General features: G+C 40.7%; 2 protein-coding genes across 4 annotated transcripts in view; one reads left to right on the forward strand and one right to left on the reverse strand.

Annotated features, from left to right (window-relative positions):
* Positions 1–19,104, reverse strand: part of CTNNA1 (catenin alpha 1) — a 141,634-nt gene that overhangs the window by 42,808 nt on the left and 79,722 nt on the right. The gene's annotated exons all lie outside the window — the stretch shown is intronic.
* On the forward strand, positions 4,114–7,856 carry LRRTM2 (leucine rich repeat transmembrane neuronal 2). 2 transcript variants are annotated; one of them, XM_040978108.1, is made up of 2 exons: positions 4,114–4,555; positions 4,893–7,856. In XM_040978108.1, the coding sequence occupies exons 1-2, from the start codon at positions 4,552–4,554 to the stop codon at positions 6,437–6,439; spliced, it is 1,551 nt and encodes a 516-aa protein (XP_040834042.1). In that variant the 5' UTR covers positions 4,114–4,551; the 3' UTR covers positions 6,440–7,856. The 2 variants fall into 2 exon arrangements, with proteins under 2 accessions (XP_040834042.1, XP_040834116.1); XM_040978182.1 differs by having other exon boundaries at positions 5,321–6,829.

Here is a 19,104-nt window from a genome sequence, read left to right on the forward strand (position 1 = left end):
GGAAGCCTAATGGGAGCAGCCATTTTGGAAATAAAAGATTTCTCCCTGTTTCCAAAGGGGCAGAGAAGCCTAACAAATGCACTTACTCTAACACAGTCTCTATGCACCACATGCCCAAGTGTAAAGGTACTTTTATAACTTTAAAAAAAAATTTTTTTTAATTACTTTGGTACCAAAAGCACTAAAATCCATGAACAGATTTTTTTTCTTAAATACTGTGTGTTTTCCATGAATTTTTGAAGATCCTTTACAGATAAGCTGCCAAACAAGACCATAAATGGTTTATGACAAAGGACAAACTCAAATGCACAAAATCTAGAGTTTCTATACTAAACATTGCTGTCCACTTTCAGATAACTATAGAGAGATTTCTTTAAGGAATGATTAAGCTGCCAGCAACAAGATCAATTTTTTTTTTTTTTAAGATTTTTTTTTTTTATTGGAAAGTCAGATAGGAAAATCTTCCATCCAATGATTCATTCCCCAAGCGGCCGCAACGGCCAGAGCTCAGATATTCTGAAGCCAGGAGTCTGCTCCAGGTCTCCCACGCGGGTGCAGGGTCCCAAAGCATTTTGGGCTGTCCTTGACTGCTTTCCCAGGCCACAAGCAGGGAGCTGGATGGGAAGTGGAGCAGCCAGGATTAGAACTGGTGCCCATATGGGATTCCGGGCGGGCAAGGTAAGGACTTTAACCACTATGCTATTGCGCCAGGCCCAACAACATCAATTTTAATCGGCTTATGCAGAGGTTGTAAAATGACACTCCAATGCTGGGGCATGACCACTTCCACAGCTACACACAATTAAACATTGGGCTTTTTAAATAAGTCCCTCTTCAACCACAAACAGAGTTGAAGTTTTCATGTGTTGCTATACACCTTTGAGTGACTAATTCCCCAGTCAGAAGGATATATCAAGAATTTCTTGGGGCTGGCATGGTAGCCTAGCACGTAAAGTCCTCGCCTTGCAAACACAGGGATCCCATATGGGCACTGGTTCTAATTCTGGTGGTCCCACTTCCCATCCAGCTCCCTGTTTGGGGCCTGGGAAAAGCAGGCGAGGATGGACCAAAGTCTTGGGACACTGCACACATTTGGGAGACCCGGAAAAGGCTCTTGGCTCCTGGCTTCAAATTGGCTCAGCTCCAGCTGTTGCAGTCGTTTGGGGAGTGAATCAGAGGACAGGAGATCTTCCTGTCTCACCTTCTCTCTGGATACCTGACGTTCCAGTAAAAATAAATCTTGAAAAAAAAAAAAAAAAAGCAAAGAATAAACTTCTCATGGAAAAATACAGATACATACAGGCCCCTAAACCCTGCCAATTAGACTTGATTTGCTTAAGACCGTTTACAGAAACAGGTAAGATGTTACTTTTCCTTTGCTTTATCTAAAATATCGAATACAATGAGATCTGAAATAGATGATATGGATGGCTCCTTCCAGAAGTACTACTGCCACTTTAGTTAAGTCAAATTCATAAGTATGCAGTATAAAGCTGCTTTACTGTGAAGCCAAGAATAAGTGTAATTCAAAGAACAAGGATGTTTATTTAGCCCTTTTAGTTGAAGAAAGATAAAGAAAAGGGCAAAATTCCATCAATGGAAATTGTGTATCCCATCATTTCTAAGGCAAACAAACCATATTCTTTGTTCCACAGCCTGGACATCTGAACTTGGAGTGGGCAGGTGAGAACGGCTGGGGACCTGGGAAGGAGCTGGGAACTCTGTGCACTGAGGACCGCAGTGCTGCCCACTTCTTCAGGGGCATCAAAACATAATTACTCAACTGCATTGGCACTACTCTAAGCAATGTTCCTTGCACGTAAGAGAGCTGATATAATTGAAGTACCTTCTATTAGTATATACTAGGTAAGCCAAAGATACTAGAAAGCACAAAGAAAACAAGAGTCTATAGGACATCTGTCCTCTAAATTTTCTCTTAAAATGCATTCCCAACTGTGGTTACTCTAATTCAACAGATTCAAAGCTTTTTCTCACCAAGGCACAGAAATAGTTACCATGAGAGAAGAATGGAAGCCCACTTCCCCTGCATGGCAAAGGCTTTTTCATCAGTGGGTAGCCGACTTCAATAACAGCACTTACAACACCCGAAGGGCTTCTTTTTAATGAAAAAGAGGAAAAAAATTTAACAGACTACTTCCAAGAGTCATTTGGAATTTTTGGGTAGAAGTTGTTGAAGGTTAGAATGTCTCTGAAGCCAGGGTTCTCTGGGTCTGTAGGAATTTGATTAAATTTTACTCACAGAAAGCAACAAAGTTTTCCAAACCAACCTGAAATGGAACTCAGTTTAGGGCTTCTAATCTACAGCAACTACAGAAATTATCAAATCAGCGGGAAATGGCGTCCTTGGCATCTCAAAAGGTGGTGGGCGGGGCAGTTTCTCTTTCTCCCTCTTCCTCATTTAGCCATCAAGTGAGAATATGGTGGGAAGTGGAATACTAGTCCAAATTCATCCATAAAGCTGCCAGGTTCCACTTACAGCAACTTTGGCAAAACAGAACTATGAGGCAATCTGAGCTTTTCTCTCTTCTTGTGGGCTAAACCTACTTTGTGGTAGAAAGGTCCGAGGGTTCTTGGTACCTCCCCTCTCCTCTGTATTTCCCAGGCATTCCATTTCCCTCCTCCTAAAACCTCTCATCCTTCTAATTTCATCACAGAGCCCATTCTAAGAAGACAAACTATACACCTGTAGTGCTGCAGTTTCCACAGGACCCCAAGGAAGGAATCCTGAAATCTTTTTGGTCCTCATTCCAGCTCCACACAACAACACAAAAGTTTACCTATGGCTTAAAACCATGACTTCTTGGGAGATGTCCAGGGAAACAAAGACTTCAGCAGCCAACCGGCTAATGGTGGTCTATTATCACAGACCCCATCACACTTGGAGGGCTCTGCTTTCAGGTCCAACTCACCACCCATTGAGGGTAGGTGCCAATGGGATGAGAGGAACACAAGTGTAGGCTCAATGCAATGATACAAGATATGTAAAATGGGGCACTGACTCATACAGAATCACCTCTGGCTCTTACATAACACTAAACATTGACTGCACAGTTGTAATCAAGATCTGAAAAGTCATGCCACTATTTGACAGAGAGAAGCTAGCATGAGGTCAAACAGAAACAAGCCAAAACAAAAATTCTAATCTAAAGTATGAATAAGACTGTCAAAGGCCAACTCTGAACGAGTGTGCATTGCTGTTATTTCACAGCCTCTCCCCACCCCCCACAAACTAGCCAAGGCTTTCAGTTACAGAGGAGATGGGATTCCGAGGTAAACACAAGAGACTGTGTCAGAATCCAGCCATGCTGCATCACTTGTGCTAAATCATCTCTGTTCCACTGATAAACTTCAGGGAACATGCATTAAAATGATCACAGCTCTAACCGGATATCCAAAGATAACTCAGTGCTATTTTTCAGTAAGCATGGTGATAAAACAATGATATAAAATGAGAGATTTAATTAGAATTCCCCTGAAAATCTCAACGAAAAAAAAAAAATCAAATTCTCCCCCTCCCCCAAGCTTTCCCTCCCCTTGATTCTAGGTTTATGATGTTAAGCTCTTAATGACAAAGGAGCCAGGCTCACTTAGCTAGTTTACCAACACATCTATAGCAAATCGGTCATACTTTGATTTTAACCAAGCATGACAGCAAGGCAACAGAGCAGCTTTCTAAACTACCAGAGCAGCGGCATGACCTTCCCTCCGCTGGCGTTAAATCAGCACTTCATAAATCGCACAGGCTTCTGCCCATTTAGATGATCTCTCTATGCAGAACCGGCAGTCTAACACTGACTCTCACACGCATTAAAAATCATCACTCTGCTACCCAACTCACTGTTCAGACGGGTCTTCTTGAATGCAGCCTTTATTACAACCTCCCTGCTGCTTCCTACACTGAAGGAAGACCATGTTTTTAGTCAGGAGTTCTTCTTTCTCGCTTTTTTGTAATCAGGGGTCTTACCACGACCCTGATACTGTTACAAAGCTCACTGCTTTATAACAGTAAAGCTTCTGGAAAACCCAAACAAAAGACACGTCACCCGGTGACGTCAGCCTATATACAGTTCTGTGTGGTCGCAGCACATAAGCAAATCCATTCTTGTGCCGTTTCTCGGAAAAGCTTTTCAGTAAATGCACTCATGCTGCTCCAGGAGCTCTTCTCTGCAACAAGCCGCCCATCTGCCATCAACAAGTTAAGACCAAGAGAACTAACGGCTGCGGAAAGGGGAGACTGAAGCTTTGATTAACCAGCTGAGCAGTTAGAGGAGGGAGAAATTAATAACTTGTATTGAAAACTGAATTAGGCAGATCAGAGGGGGGTTACGGAAAATGAAACCGATGCTTTCCAGAGGAATATCCTAAGGAAACAAAACAACTCGCCTCGGTGGATTCAATTTTACTGAGCAAGCCTGGGACACAGAAAACAGGAAACTGGTGAAAGGCTCCTGCATGTTAGAGCCTTTTACAGACTCACTGCGTTGAGTCTAACAACCTCGACTGAATGCAGCCTCCAATGTGCTCAGAAGAATGGGTAAGTCTGTGCATTTTCCATGTCTTGCATGGTCAACAAGGAATCATGCTTTCTAAAATAAGCCACTGAATTCACATTTTATAAGGGAAATCACTGTCTTATTTTGAGATTTTGAAGTCTAGGTAAAAAAAATAGACTGCTGTTTTAATCTAAAATGTTTTAAGTTTGGTTTCAGTCATCGAACAAGGTTGATTCTTCTGCAGTAAATCAAAGATGAGTTATATGCAGTGAAACCTTTCGCCATAATGTTATGTTGTTGTTGTTGCTGTTTTAGTAGCCCATATGTTCTGTTGAAAAATATCCTCTCTTCCTGTTTTCCTTGTACTATATTCTGCAGGCTTACATTTCAAGTGGCCATTAGGGGCCCCTATGCTGGCAGCAATATATGCAATGAGTATGGTTTTAAAAATGCTGCCTGCCCTGGGTATGGCGTGTCCACCCAAATGCCGCTGCGAGAAGCTGCTCTTCTACTGCGACTCTCAGGGCTTCCATTCCGTGCCAAACGCCACAGAAAAGGGCTCCCTGGGCCTGTCCCTGAGGCACAATCACATCACAGAGCTCGAAAGAGATCAATTTGTCAGCTTCAGTCAACTTACCTGGCTCCACTTAGATCACAATCAAATTTCAACAGTGAAAGAAGATGCTTTTCAAGGACTATATAAACTTAAAGAATTAATCTTAAGTTCCAACAAAATATTTTACCTGCCAAACACAACTTTTACCCAACTAATTAACCTGCAAAATTTGGACCTGTCTTTCAATCAGCTGTCATCTCTGCATCCAGAGCTCTTCTATGGCCTTCGGAAGCTGCAGACCTTGCATTTACGTTCCAACTCCCTGCGGACTATCCCAGTACGCCTGTTCTGGGACTGTCGTAGTCTGGAGTTTCTGGATTTGAGCACAAACCGTCTGCGAAGTTTGGCCCGCAATGGATTTGCAGGATTAATCAAACTGAGAGAGCTTCACCTGGAGCACAACCAGCTGACAAAGATTAACTTTGCTCATTTCCTCCGGCTAAGCAGTCTGCATACACTCTTCTTACAGTGGAACAAAATCAGCAACTTGACATGTGGGATGGAGTGGACCTGGGGCACTTTAGAAAAGCTGGACCTGACTGGAAATGAAATCAAAGCTATTGACTTGACAGTGTTTGAAACAATGCCTAATCTTAAAATACTCCTCATGGATAACAACAGGTTAAGCAGCCTTGACTCCAAGATCTTAAACTCCCTGAGGTCGCTCACCACTGTTGGCCTCTCTGGCAATCTGTGGGAATGCAGCCCCCAAATATGTGCTCTGGCCTCCTGGCTGGGCAGTTTCCAAGGTCGGTGGGAACATTCCATCTTATGCCACAGCCCTGACCACACCCAAGGAGAGGATATTCTAGATGCCGTCCATGGATTTCAACTCTGCTGGAATTTGTCAACCACTGTCACTGCCATGGCTACAACTTACAGAGATCCAACCACTGAATATACGAGAAGAATAAGCTCCTCAAGTTACCATGTGGGAGACAAAGAAATCCCAACTACTGCAGGCATAGCAGTTACTACCGAAGAACACTTTCCCGAACCAGACAATGCCATCTTCACTCAGCGGGTAATTACAGGAACAATGGCTTTATTGTTTTCTTTCTTTTTTATTATTTTTATAGTGTTCATCTCCAGGAAATGCTGCCCTCCCACTTTAAGAAGAATTAGGCAGTGCTCAATGATTCAGAACCACAGGCAGCTCCGATCCCAAACACGACTCCATATGTCAAACATGTCAGACCAAGGACCATATAATGAGTATGAACCCACCCATGAAGGACCCTTCATCATTATTAATGGTTACGGACAGTGCAAGTGTCAGCAGCTGCCATACAAAGAATGTGAAGTCTAACACCCACCAGGCACCAGAACGCCCAGCAGATAAGTCACCTATGTTACATAGTAGGGACTACATACATATCTAATTTTTACCAATGATGACATTAAGCCTAATTTTCCAAACCAAGTGGAGACTTAGTTTTTGAAGTGTTCAAGTATTTTTAATTTTTTTAAATGAAATCATATTTTAAGTGTTAAATGAAGCAAAGCTCATATTAATTTGCACTCCTGTTGGAAAGTCTAAAAGTGCTTACTTCAAAATTAAGACATTTTATGTATGTAATTATATACTACTGTGTGTAAACATTTACACCAAAGTCTCCATGTGCTATTTTTTTTTCTACTGGAAACAGTTTGGAAAGAGAAACTATTGAGCAGAAGCAGATATGAATCAATACCTGTTTGATCACTGCTCTCCATCCCACACATCACAACTGGTTTGCTGCTTCAAAGGAGACAGCAAAGTTCTCTTGTATGATAATTCGGTACTTACTCAAAGTTTAACTCTACTGCCAGTGTGGGAAGTGGAATTTCATGTATGTTGAGACTGGTAAACATTACACATTCTTCTTTTAAGAGTTTTTGCCTGGGTTAGTAGATACTATCAAAGTCTACATCATGCTTATCAGGACCCTTTATATAATTCTAACAAGCTGAGTGACTCTTTCATATATTTAAACAATCTAAGTGATTGTAAAAAGGTCTCTTTACAATGAAATCAATACTAAATAATTATACCAACTTTTTATCACACATCACTTTCATTTGTGATGGACATGTTCATTGTTGCAGTTAAGCAACTATTTTAAATCAGCATTAAATTACCATTTTACTAATTAACTCACTAAATCCTGTATTTTCATTTAGATATGGAGGCTAAGATTTAGAAATTATTTTGGAGAGAAAAAAACAGATATGAAATCATCAATTTAAGAACTCTGATATGCTTTCTTCAGTTTTAACGTGTACACACACACACACAGTCTCACTTAACCCAGTCAATGATCAAAGATCCCTCGACAAAGGGGTTTCAACCTCTTTATTCTGACATTTCCTAATCTCCAAAACTCAAAAAGCCAACTTAAAGATAACTGGCTAGCAACAGGAAAAGCATTGATTCTTACACTCTAAAGAAATCATTTAAAAAGCCACTTTCTATATGCCAAAATTTAACCCTTCAACAAACACACATGAATATTTTAAGCATGGTTCCTTTCAAAAGAAGGGAACATATTACCGGGTGAATCTTAAAGGAGAACACTTGACGTGCCTATGCAGCCACACAGCGGCAGCTCAAAGGCAGCACAGAGTAAGACGCTCAAGAGAAAAGGCCGGTTTTTGAAACTGACTGCCAGGTTAGGCGAAGTTAGCAAGCTGCCGCAAAGAGTGATCACACACAATCCAAACCAACAGGGCAAGGCCTGCAGCTGACAAGCAAACAGAGGGGTGGCTCTCCAGTGTAAATATAAGCACTCCATGATTAACAAATGATAAAGATGCCACATTTTTCATGCAAAAAGGAACCAGGAGTAGTCCATTTTTTTCCAATTAGGATTTCTATCGGAAAACTAAAACCTCTTTCTAGACGCAAGTTACCAATTCACACAGAATTTTTTGGTAAATAAGGTCTTACATATGGGGGGGGACCCTAAAATTGGAGTTCTAATTTCATTTTACAAAAAAACACACATTTTAACTGTCATTTACTGTATGTGAAAAAATTGCACAGATCTTTAGAGGAAATCACCACCATTATTTAAATCTTTTCCTTAACATGAACCTTGACAAGATTTTCTTCATTCAAGGCATACTTTCTTCTCAGGAATGAACTGTAAACATGTTAAGACTACAATTTAATCCATAGGCTTAACCATATTTTTCTTATTTAATTTTGACATCACCTACATTTCAAAGAAAATGTGCCTCAGCAAAAAGCCGAGAAGATCACGAATCATGGTATAAAAGTCATCTGTGCTTTTTCAGGGTGAGCAGATTAGTTTGGCAAAGTCTCGATTGCGTTTAATTTAGCGGATGTTGAACAGTGAGGATTCTGTCTCTTGTTAAAGCAGACCTTGGGTATTCCTAGGTACAGACGGCAGAGTGTAGTGCACCAGCTCCCACAGAGGGGTCTAGAACAGAGACCCCTGTTACAAAGGAGAGCTCCAGGAACTAAATTTGACCAACTCTTTCATTAGGGTGAGCACAGTCATTCGTCAGATGACAGCTTTGTCACAATTCAACTGTATCCTGGGCACATGAGATTCTATCAACACGGAAGGATAAGTAGAAGAATATCTGCCCCCCCCCATTTCAAACCACAAGTAAAATTAACTCAAACTGAGCATTGAAGGAACACTGACACATTAATCCCAAAGGTACAGTTAGCAAAATGGTCCACCAATTGGCAAGTCTTAATGTGTGTGGAAAAGAAAACCATTTAGTAAACCAGGGGACTGGCATAGCCACCATGACATGCTTTCCAGCTAATAACTGAATTTCTACCCTCCATTTTTCTGCTACTGTTCTCTGAGAAGTGAATGACAGTGCCAAATCAGTATTTCCCTCTGTCACCTAAAGCACAAACTTCCTTGTCTAATTGCAGAAGGAAGGATTCCACTTAATGTCTGTCTCAACCTCAGTCATCTATGCTCTCCCCGCTGGCTAGGGTCAAGTAGCATGGCAGCAACGCTGCAGATCCTGAGGGATATTAAACATCAGCACTTACAGCCACCAACACCCACACAGGGGGTGGGGTCAAGGCAAGGGGGTGGTGGTAATTCTTTTCAGCATCATCATCAGTCCTTCATTTTCTAAGTGAGGAGGAAATGACCACCACGAATAAGAATAAATCTCCATGGGAGAGGAAAACTAAGGAAGGTCATGATACTGTATCTGCCTAAGAAATTGTACAGTCAGTTTGAAATCATTTTATATTCATTTCTGTAGCTTGTGAGGCATTTCAATCACCTTTCTGAAGACAGAGCAGACTGGAAATCTGCAAATCTACACAGAACACTGAGGAGATCCCTTCTGCCAACATCAGAGAAGCAAAGATACTGATTTTTAAGCCAAAAATCTGTACTAACACATTCAATTTCTTAATATGCCCAAGTTAATTTCTGTATCAACTCAATGAATGGAATTCACTGAATTTCCTAACTCCAATAATTACTAAACCCATCTGCTTATTCTAATGCTAGTTACCAAGAGCTAGACTCCATCTTTCCAATAAAAATGAGCTCTATGTAGCACCAGGACTGAATCCTCAAATTCAAAACAGACATATCATTTTCTTAAGGCAAACTTAAGGAAGGCCTACATGCAGCTGGGGGGAGAGGTAAGAGGGGGAGCTATAAATGCCCTTCTCGCCAGTGCACGTGCTCACTCCCCTCTCACACTCACTTCCCCCTCCTCTACATGAACTACAGCTATCAATATAAATTTTTTAAATAAACTTTTTAACAGATGACTTACATGATCCTTTTCCTAATCTAGCAATACAGTGAAGGACCTATTACAAAAGTCTATTCTGGGACACAATTTTCCATGTTGCTGGCTAAAGTGCTTGAGCCAGAAACAATAAATAACAAGATGGTAAGATCATGTGTAGGTAAATATTTCTCTAACCTGGGGCAAGCTGGCAAACTCATATACTTGAATAAGGCCAAAACCAATAGAAAATGACTGTTGAAGCTTTTCCTTCTGCTACTTGCAGACATGTGGAAACTTCTGCAATTCTTTTAATTAACTTCCTCCTCCTTGGTGAATTTTTTAAAGTCTGATCTATGGAATGTTTGGTAAACTTTCCTAATAACACTGAGACTGCAAACTCAAACCACAGCCCCCACACATATTGTGTTCAATCACCTTCAAGAGCCATTTGGGAATGGGGAGGGAGGATGGCGGGAGGGGGACAGCTAAGTTGGGATAGGAGAAAATACTATTACAGGGGAGACTGGAAGGGGGGGCGGGAACAAAGCGCAGTGTACAGCAAAGTTTTGTTATTAAAATTGTGTATACTGTAACAGTGAATGTCTCTTATTTTACAAAAAAAACCTTTCTTGCTAACTTATCAATTCTGACATGTGAAACTTGAAAAGCTATTTGTTACAGATACAGACATCTGAAATGAACAGTTATTTTGTACTGTGTTTCTCTATAATGCCAACTGTGTCAGCTGAAAAGGGGACAGCTAATCGCTGCCTGTCTTCCTTTAGAGAGAAGCAAGTAGAGGTAAGGGTAAGTATCATGTGGCCAACAGCTGTTTAGAAGGTGTTCTGGACTTGGAAATGGCTGTCCGAGTCCACATCTTGGCCCCAGGGAACTGTCTAAGCCACTTCATTCCCTGTTCCTAACACACAGCAACTTGGCTTCTATGTTGGGATGAGTTAGGAGATAGCACAGTAGCACATTACATACAATTCCTGGAAGGAGATACTCAGGTGCCAATCACACTGAGACGAATATGACCTACTCTACTCCACATGTAAGATTTTTAACCTAGGGCCCTGGAATAGGCAATACCCGCCAACACGATGCTATGCCTAGGAAGCACTGGGGCAGAAACTGTCATGGCTCCCAGCAGCAAGCAGTCTGCTATACTTGCCAAGATGCACTTTGTGTTTCTCCACTCCCATGGCAGCATAGTAGGGCCAGTGGAAATAAACAAAGCCTTCCTTTTCCCAATGTCCAGATGTGCCGAGTTCTCCTGCCAAGCATCACAGCAGTTTGTTAACACAGAGGCAGGGAGACACAGCACAAGATTTCACTGTCAAGCTCATCCCAGATGCATGAGAAGACACAGATGACAGTGGCTTAAATGGTAGAGGAACAAATTCCAGATTTTGTAGAATTAAAAGGAGTTTATTAATAAATTTTAAAGGAGTTCAATTTATGATTTTCATATATTTTAATTTTTAAATCCCATGTTAAATATAATCTGATTTCTTTAAAAGCTATTTTAATTAATTTTGCCTAGGTGTTTACAACATTCCAAGGTTGTCATTTAAATATATAATACATTTTTCAAGCCCTGTTTGAAGTGTTTTTCTTTTTCTTTAGTAAAATATATTTAACTGGCTTGGTGCTCAAGTCTCCTTCAGACAAAATGTATCACAAGCTGCCTTTTACAAATAGAGAGGGGAAAAAAAGGAAAAACTCAAACTACCCCAAACATCTCCCCCCTGTAGTATGAATTTGACCTTCCTCTGCACCAGTTAGCATTTTGGGAACAGTGTGAAAGAAGAGCTTGAGCCTTCCATTCCAAAGGGAAATCTCCAAAGACAAATATCATGAGGCATGCCATCCTATAAAACTCACAAATGTAACATCCTATCTCTCTGCACATGGAGGCCCAGACGCAGAGGCTAGCCCAACGACTCACACACGTGGGATCAAGTCTTAAAGCTGTAGCTCAGAGACAACTCCTAAAGTTTTTACAGCTTTTCAGAATTTACCAGGAGTCCTGGGTAGCAATGTCATACACATTAACTTTACTGAATATGCACTGACAACTGTGTTTAAAACATAAGATCATCATCTTCAGTTCCTGCTATATAAATCAAAAAGGAGACAAAATCTCCATGTTGTTTTTCTGTAGTACCATACAAAAACTTCACAGCCATTTATATTAGACAACCTGTCCTATCACCAGAAGGACCAAAACATTCCTCTTCCTCTGTCTACTTGTGATTAACAAAATCACTCATTTCTCATGTCCTAGCTGCTAACCCCTGGTTAGCTAACTGATCAGTACCCCAAAACACAGTATATGAACTACTCAGTGAAGGAAATGTAGAGTAACACCTTTGCTTTAAAGATAAAATAAGATATAAAATAATCAAAAACATTCTTAATTCCATTCTATGGTGTGTTTCAGAGGAATGAAGAGACTCTTGAAATCACTGTAGCACTGGGTATTGAGTCCAAAGATGCCACCAAATCCTACAAAGTTTTTGGTAATGCACAAAACAATGTTCATGTTCCTTCATAGAGAATAATATCGTATTGCTAGGACAGACCAATTTGGCCCTAATCTCGTTGATCAGTCAACCAGCAGTTAAGAGGTTTGCTCCATATTTGAGCATGTAACCTCAGACAAGTTTTTGACCTCTCTATATCTTACACCTTTCATCCCTAAAATGAAATTGTGCACTAGTAACCACAGAGGGGTTTTATTCATATGAAGTCCTGAAGCTGGCAAATGCGCAAAGAGGATTGTCATTATTAGTACCAATATGCAGATAATGAAATGCTACAGAGAATGCAATCACACATTAAAGATATGATTCACATGTTACTCTCCTAAAACTCTACTTCCTGTTTATTTTTTTCATAAAGTTAATATGCATGATAATAGCTGTATAAAACTCTTGAAAGTTGGCTGATTTAACTATTATTTTCAAATAACTGACCGCATGGGACTGGTGCTGTGGCGTACCAGGCTAGCCATCCACCTGTGATGCCAGCATCCCATGTGAGCACCAGCTCTAGCCCCAGCTGCTCCACTTCTAATCCAATTCCCTACTAATGTGCCTGGGAATACAGTGGAGAACGGTCCAACTCTTTGGGCCTCAGCACTCACATGAGACCTGGAAAAAGCTCCCAACTCTAGCCCAGCACTAGCACTGTAGCCATCTGGGGAATGAACCAGTGGTAGATGAACATCTGTCTCTCCCCTCTATCCCTGTTTCAAATAATTAAATCTTTTTTTAAAAAAGTGACAATATGATCTCACAAGTTATCTGCTTTGCAAACTTTATTATCAGAGATATTATTCTGGATTGCCTTTAGGAATCAGGGATAAACTTCTTAGAGCATAGAAAGCATAACTCAAAATTCCTTCTGGGTGAAATAGTCATTTAAAATCAAGCAGTGCCTCTTTTCCTTGTCTAATAAAATTACATAACTGCATCCTATCTATTACCATAAACGGATACTTTTTTTTTCCCCAAAAAGTCAGTTATTTCACTAATGTCTAAGTTTCTGACAACTACATTTAAGGCCAAAGTACATGGCTGAGAATTAAGGATCACCATTATGTTCATTTTGGCTTAGAAAAAATGGATGTCAGTTCTATCATATGTAACTTAAGAAGTAACCCTTCCAATTGTGGTAGATTTGGCTTCAAGGAAGATCTGCCAGAATTACTGAGGGATGCAGACAAGGAAAGCGCAAGATTCTGAAAGCATGAAGATAACCCACTAGGACAGTGCACACAGGAGTGTTTTAAGATAGCTAGAGTGTTGTCCTCTACATGAACAAAATCTTTCCAACATGGAACTTGCTCAGAATCAGAATGAAACACACACTTTCAATCTCATCAGAAATGTGTAGATTTCTACTCCAGATTGCTCAAAACAAGAATTCCTCTCATCTTGTTATTCCAAGATTACAATAGTTTATTCAACCAAAAATATCATTTAATCTCCTAAACCAACTGTAAGTTTCCTCCACTTTTCCTGCATCTCTTGACCTTGTATCTGTTGCCTGCTTCTACTTAAGAGCCTCCAAAATTACAAAGCTGCTTGAGAAGAAACCATTTAGTTATAATATATCAGCTCTTGGACATCTACCTTCTAAGAAAGTCTGTAATTTACAAAGTACTCCCCAACACTACATAAGTACTTTTCAACTGCAAACAACTCCACAAATTTGGGAAATATAATTAGAAATAACTAGAGCTGACATCATGCCACAGAGGGTTAAGCAACTGTTTGCAAAGCCAGCATCCCATACCAGACAACTGGTTGGAGTCCCAGCTGCTCTGTTTCTGAACCAGCTCCCTGCTAATGTGCTAAGAAAACAGTAGATGATTTTAGGGCATGGGGTCACTGACACCCACCTGGCCATTCCTGGCTCCTGGAACCAGCAATAGCAGCCATCTGCAAAGTGAATCAGTGAATAGAAGTCTTGTCACTCTGCTTTTCAAATAAAATAAATCTCAAAAACAAAATCACTGGTCAGAGCCACCTGGCGATTGGATATTGAGGGGGGAAACACAAAAATCTTTAAGGTTCAGACCAAAAGCACTAGCCCTTGTGGGATAGCAGAGCTGGCATAGTTAGCACTGACAAATGTCAATTACCACTCACTGGTGCACACTAAAGTTAGGGCTGGGGCTTACCTGGCAGGGCTAGATTACAGTATTTATCAACGATCGTTGAAACAGGAGACATGTAATGTTAGGCTGAACCATGGCACTAACCAGCATGCAAGAGAACTGGGTCTGAGGGCAGATTCTCTGGGAGATGTGTGGGCACATCCCTGTGATCTGCAATTTCAGCTAGTTCACTTGGACCTGGGGGAGGTGACACGCACGATCATGGGACCCCGACACTCATGGGTACAGGGACTGAGTAAAGCCTGGGTTGGCCTAGCCTGCAGCACCCACAGACACACCACCCTACATTTCACAAAAAAGTGAGCTCCCAAATACCTATATACAGGTTTCATTAAACACCACTAGTACAGTAAGTCTATGGTTTGATAAAAGAGATTAAGACCCGAACAAAATGCAAATTTTTAGGAAACAAACCAAAAAAGGCTTAACACAGTGCTGATTTCCTCATTGCTAAAAAAATGTCAATGAACAGTTTCGTGTGGCTCATACTGTACCTACAGACAGGAAATACAGGAAGTTATTGGTTAACTTTTGTGGTTAAGATATGAAAACTAAAACCACTCATTGCTTTTGATCATGTAACAGATGCCCAATGCCTTTTCTTTCTGAAATGGAAATCATTTGTCAATCTCAAAAAGAGATCAGCAATGCTAGGAAAAAGCCATCATACTACACATCCAATAGAGTAAGAAACTGCTCTTCCTACACATGATGACAGCATTATATAAACAACCATTTCTAATGAGTGATATCTATGAAGAATAAGCAGGAACAGTATGTCATAACAGAAGAGAGACCACAAAATGCCCACAGAGAGGATCTGTGGAATTTTCTTTTACTAGGCCTTTTGAGACAAACCAATTTTGCCCTTAAAACCCTTCCTTCTAATTTCACTGTACCACCTAATTTCTAAATTTTAGACTGCTGCAGTCTGAGTTTACTCAAGCACTCCTTCCTTTTACTTCTTCCACTTCAGTAATGTCTGGGTGGGCCACTGTGTTTCTGCCTGTCTTCTCATACTTGGGGCCTCTCGAACATTTACATCGTGCACTTAAGTCTGCATAAGAGTATGTGTTCAGACCTGAGTACATGTGCCCAGTTAGGGGGAAATAGAAGTAGACAGCCCAAGGTTAGGATAAATCAGCCCCTATTCATTTATTTATTTATTTATTTATTTAAAAGATTTATTTGTTTTAAAGATTTATTTATTCATTTATTTATTTATTTATTGGAAAGTCAGATATACAGAGAGAAGGAGAGACAGAGAAGAAGATCTTCCATCCGATGATTCACTCCCCAGGCGGCCGCATCGGCCGATGCTATGCCAATCCGGAGCCAGGATCCAGGAACTTCTTCCGGGTCTCCCACACAGGTGCAGGGTCCCAAAGCTTTGGGCCGTCCTCCACTGCTTTCCCAGGCCACAAGCAGGGAGCTGGGTGGGAATTAGAGCTGCTGGGATTAGAACCAGCACCAATATGGGATCCTGGCGCGTTCAAGGCGAGGACTTTAGCTGCTAGGCCACGCCGGCAGGCCCTATTCATTTATTTTTTTTTTAAAAAAAAGACATTATCTAGTGTATTTCTTCTCAAAGAAAAAAAGAACAAAATCTTGGCTCCATCCTCTGGTTTTTGAGTCTTGTACTGGTCCCCTTTATTTTGAAAAAGAAATCACTCATTTAAATGTATGTAGACTCACATTCAGTGCCTACATTGAGAAATTTATATTTCAATAATATGAAGATATCCACACAAATTCTGCAGATGTGGCTATAAATAAACACAAAATAAACATTCTTCAAACCATTTACAAGCACAGAAATCCTGCAGATGTGATGTCAGTGAGAATTGTGAAAGAAAGGGTTATCACAGATTGAGACAGAAGGAAGGGTTCTAAAAACCTCCCCTGAGCCAGCTCAGTGCCCAGGCTTCTTCCACACAGCCAAGTCAAATAAATATAGATCCTGAAAAACTAAAATGGTCTTTAGAATAATGTCTTAAAAACTTAAAAGCAATCAGACAATCACTACCTCGCATTCAAGCATGGTATTTTTGCAAAGAAGTCAGTCTGAATTTGGAACATGCCAATTTATATGAAAGTCTAAATTTGAAATGTGAAATTCTTTCCTTAGAACACCAAACTGAAAAGTCCTTTCTCTTTTACAAAAGATATAAAAGCAATAACCTCATATAAACTATTTAATCTGTTTCCATGATTGCATAATGTTAAGCGTCTACAATAAATCGCTTACATATCTCTACTGTTCTGCTTTATAATTTAACTCTGTAAGAGACAGAGTGTGTGTATGCAACCTAAGGGTGGAAAGGCATATACATCCCAAACAGGAATCTCCCTTGTAACAAAACAAATGATAAATACACACATAGGAAAATAAGAACAAAGCCTTGGATGTGCATGTTTGACCTAGCATTAGTATATACATTTCAACTTGCACACCCTGCATCCCAGTGCCTGGGTTCAAGTCCTGCTCCGTTCCCAACAACAGTTTCCTGCTTATGTTCACTTGGAGGCAGGTGTTGGCTCACTGCCACTTGAGGAGGAGACACAGACTGAGCTTCTGGCTCCTGCCATCAGATTGGCCCAATCCTGGCTGACTGTTGGCAGGCATTTGGGCAGTAAACCAGTGTAAGAAAGCATTCACTTCACACTCTTGCCTTCCAATAATTTTTGCTTTTGTTTTATACCAAGTACTATCTAGTTTATTTAAAAACATTTGATTTTTAAAAATTACCTAGGGACCAAGATGAAGGCTCAATTTGCTAATCTTTTATCTGCAAGCACGGCACACTATGTGTGCGCCTGTTTCTATCCAGTTGTTTCACTTCCCATCCAGCTCCCTGCTTATGGTCTAGAAAAGAAGCAGAAGATGGCCCAAAGCACTGGGATCCTGTAACCACAAGAGAGCTGGAAGAAGCTCATGTCTTTGTTTTGCCTCAGTTCCAGCCACTGAGGCCATTTGGGGAATGAACCAGTGGACGGGAGACCTTTCCCTCTGCTCCCAACTTCTCTATAAACCTGCCTGTAAAAAAAATATTTTAAACTTCTCCATTTATTCAAAAACTAGCACGGCAAAGAAGTCTTGTGTTAACTTACTCTCCTAATGACTGCAACATGTAGAGCTGGAGCAGACCAAATGCAAGTCAGGTACTCCATTTTGGTCTCCAATATGGGCAGCAGGAATCCAAGCACTTGAACCGTCATCTGCTGCCTTCCAAGAGCACTAGAAGATGCAGGATCAGAAACACAAGGGAGCCAGGTCTTGAACCAGGCATCCCAATATTGGGTGTGGGTATCCCAAGGGGTAGTTAACAGAGTTACAGAAGTAGGCACCACACATGCCTGATACAATTTATTTTAAACGGCCACACAAAATATCAAAAGACAAATGACACCAATTAGTAGAAAGTCATTTAACTGCTTAAATACACCTACAAAGGAAACTGGCACTGTGGCAAAGCAGATAAAATTGCCATATGCAATGCCACACTGGGATCCCAAACGGGCAAAGTTCCTCATCTTGGCTACCCCTGCTTCCTTGCTAATAGCCTAGAAGCGGCACAAGATGGTTGAAGTACTTGAGCCCCTGCTACACAGGGGAAGAAGCCTGGAAAACTGATTCCTAGTTTTGACCTGGACCAATCCTGGCTAATATGGCTATCTAGGGATTCCAATGGTGGATCTTCTCTCTCCCTATCTGTAACCCTTGCCTATCAAATGAGTAAAACCTTAAAAATAAACAAACATATAAAAATCTTCAGAAAAAAAGATATCAACATGAAAAAAATGGGAACAGAATGTGAATATATACCTCATAGAAGTACAAATACCATAATTTCCAAGTATTATTATTTAACTCAGCAGTGGTCAAAAGAAGTACAAACCAAAATAATAATGGGTTCTGGCTTAATGCCCATCACAATTTAAAACAACATGTGATGATGGAGAAGACACAAGAGGAGTTATTTTTCTCACACTCACAAGGTTAGTCTTTTGTGCAAAACATCAATACTCAAAGATAGACAAAAGATAGACAGTTAAATGCCATTTAATCCAGAAATTCCAATGAAATAATATGCAGACTCTAACACATAACAGGGGTGAGTGGGTGAAGTCACCACTTGGATTAACTGCAATCCCATATTGGAGCAGGTAGCATAGAGTCCTGCCCCACTTTCAGTCCAGCTCCCTGCTAATGTGCAGGAACAATAGCAGTGCTAATGTCTACATACTTTGTCCCTGAAAGTCTAATGGGAGATTCTGATGAATTCTAGACTCCTTGTTTCAGCCTGGCCCAGGTTACTGCTGGCATTTAGGGGAAAAAAAACAACAAATGGAAGAGAGAACCAGTGGAGAGAAGATCTTTCCCTCCCATTTTTAAAAAAAAAAATTAAATCCTTATTAAAGGGGTTGGAAGAAAAAGAAGGCATTTCAACAAAAAAGGCTGGGCCTGGTGCGATGGCGCAATGGTTAAGGTCCTTGCCTTGCACGCCCGGGATCCCATATGGACACCAGTTTTGGTCCCAGCAGTCCCGCTTCCC

Source organism: Ochotona curzoniae, unplaced genomic scaffold, assembly GCF_017591425.1.
Source record: "Ochotona curzoniae isolate NIBS_2020 unplaced genomic scaffold, NIBS_Ocur_1.0 contig_1, whole genome shotgun sequence".
In the NCBI taxonomy this organism is placed as follows: Eukaryota; Metazoa; Chordata; class Mammalia; order Lagomorpha; family Ochotonidae; genus Ochotona; species Ochotona curzoniae.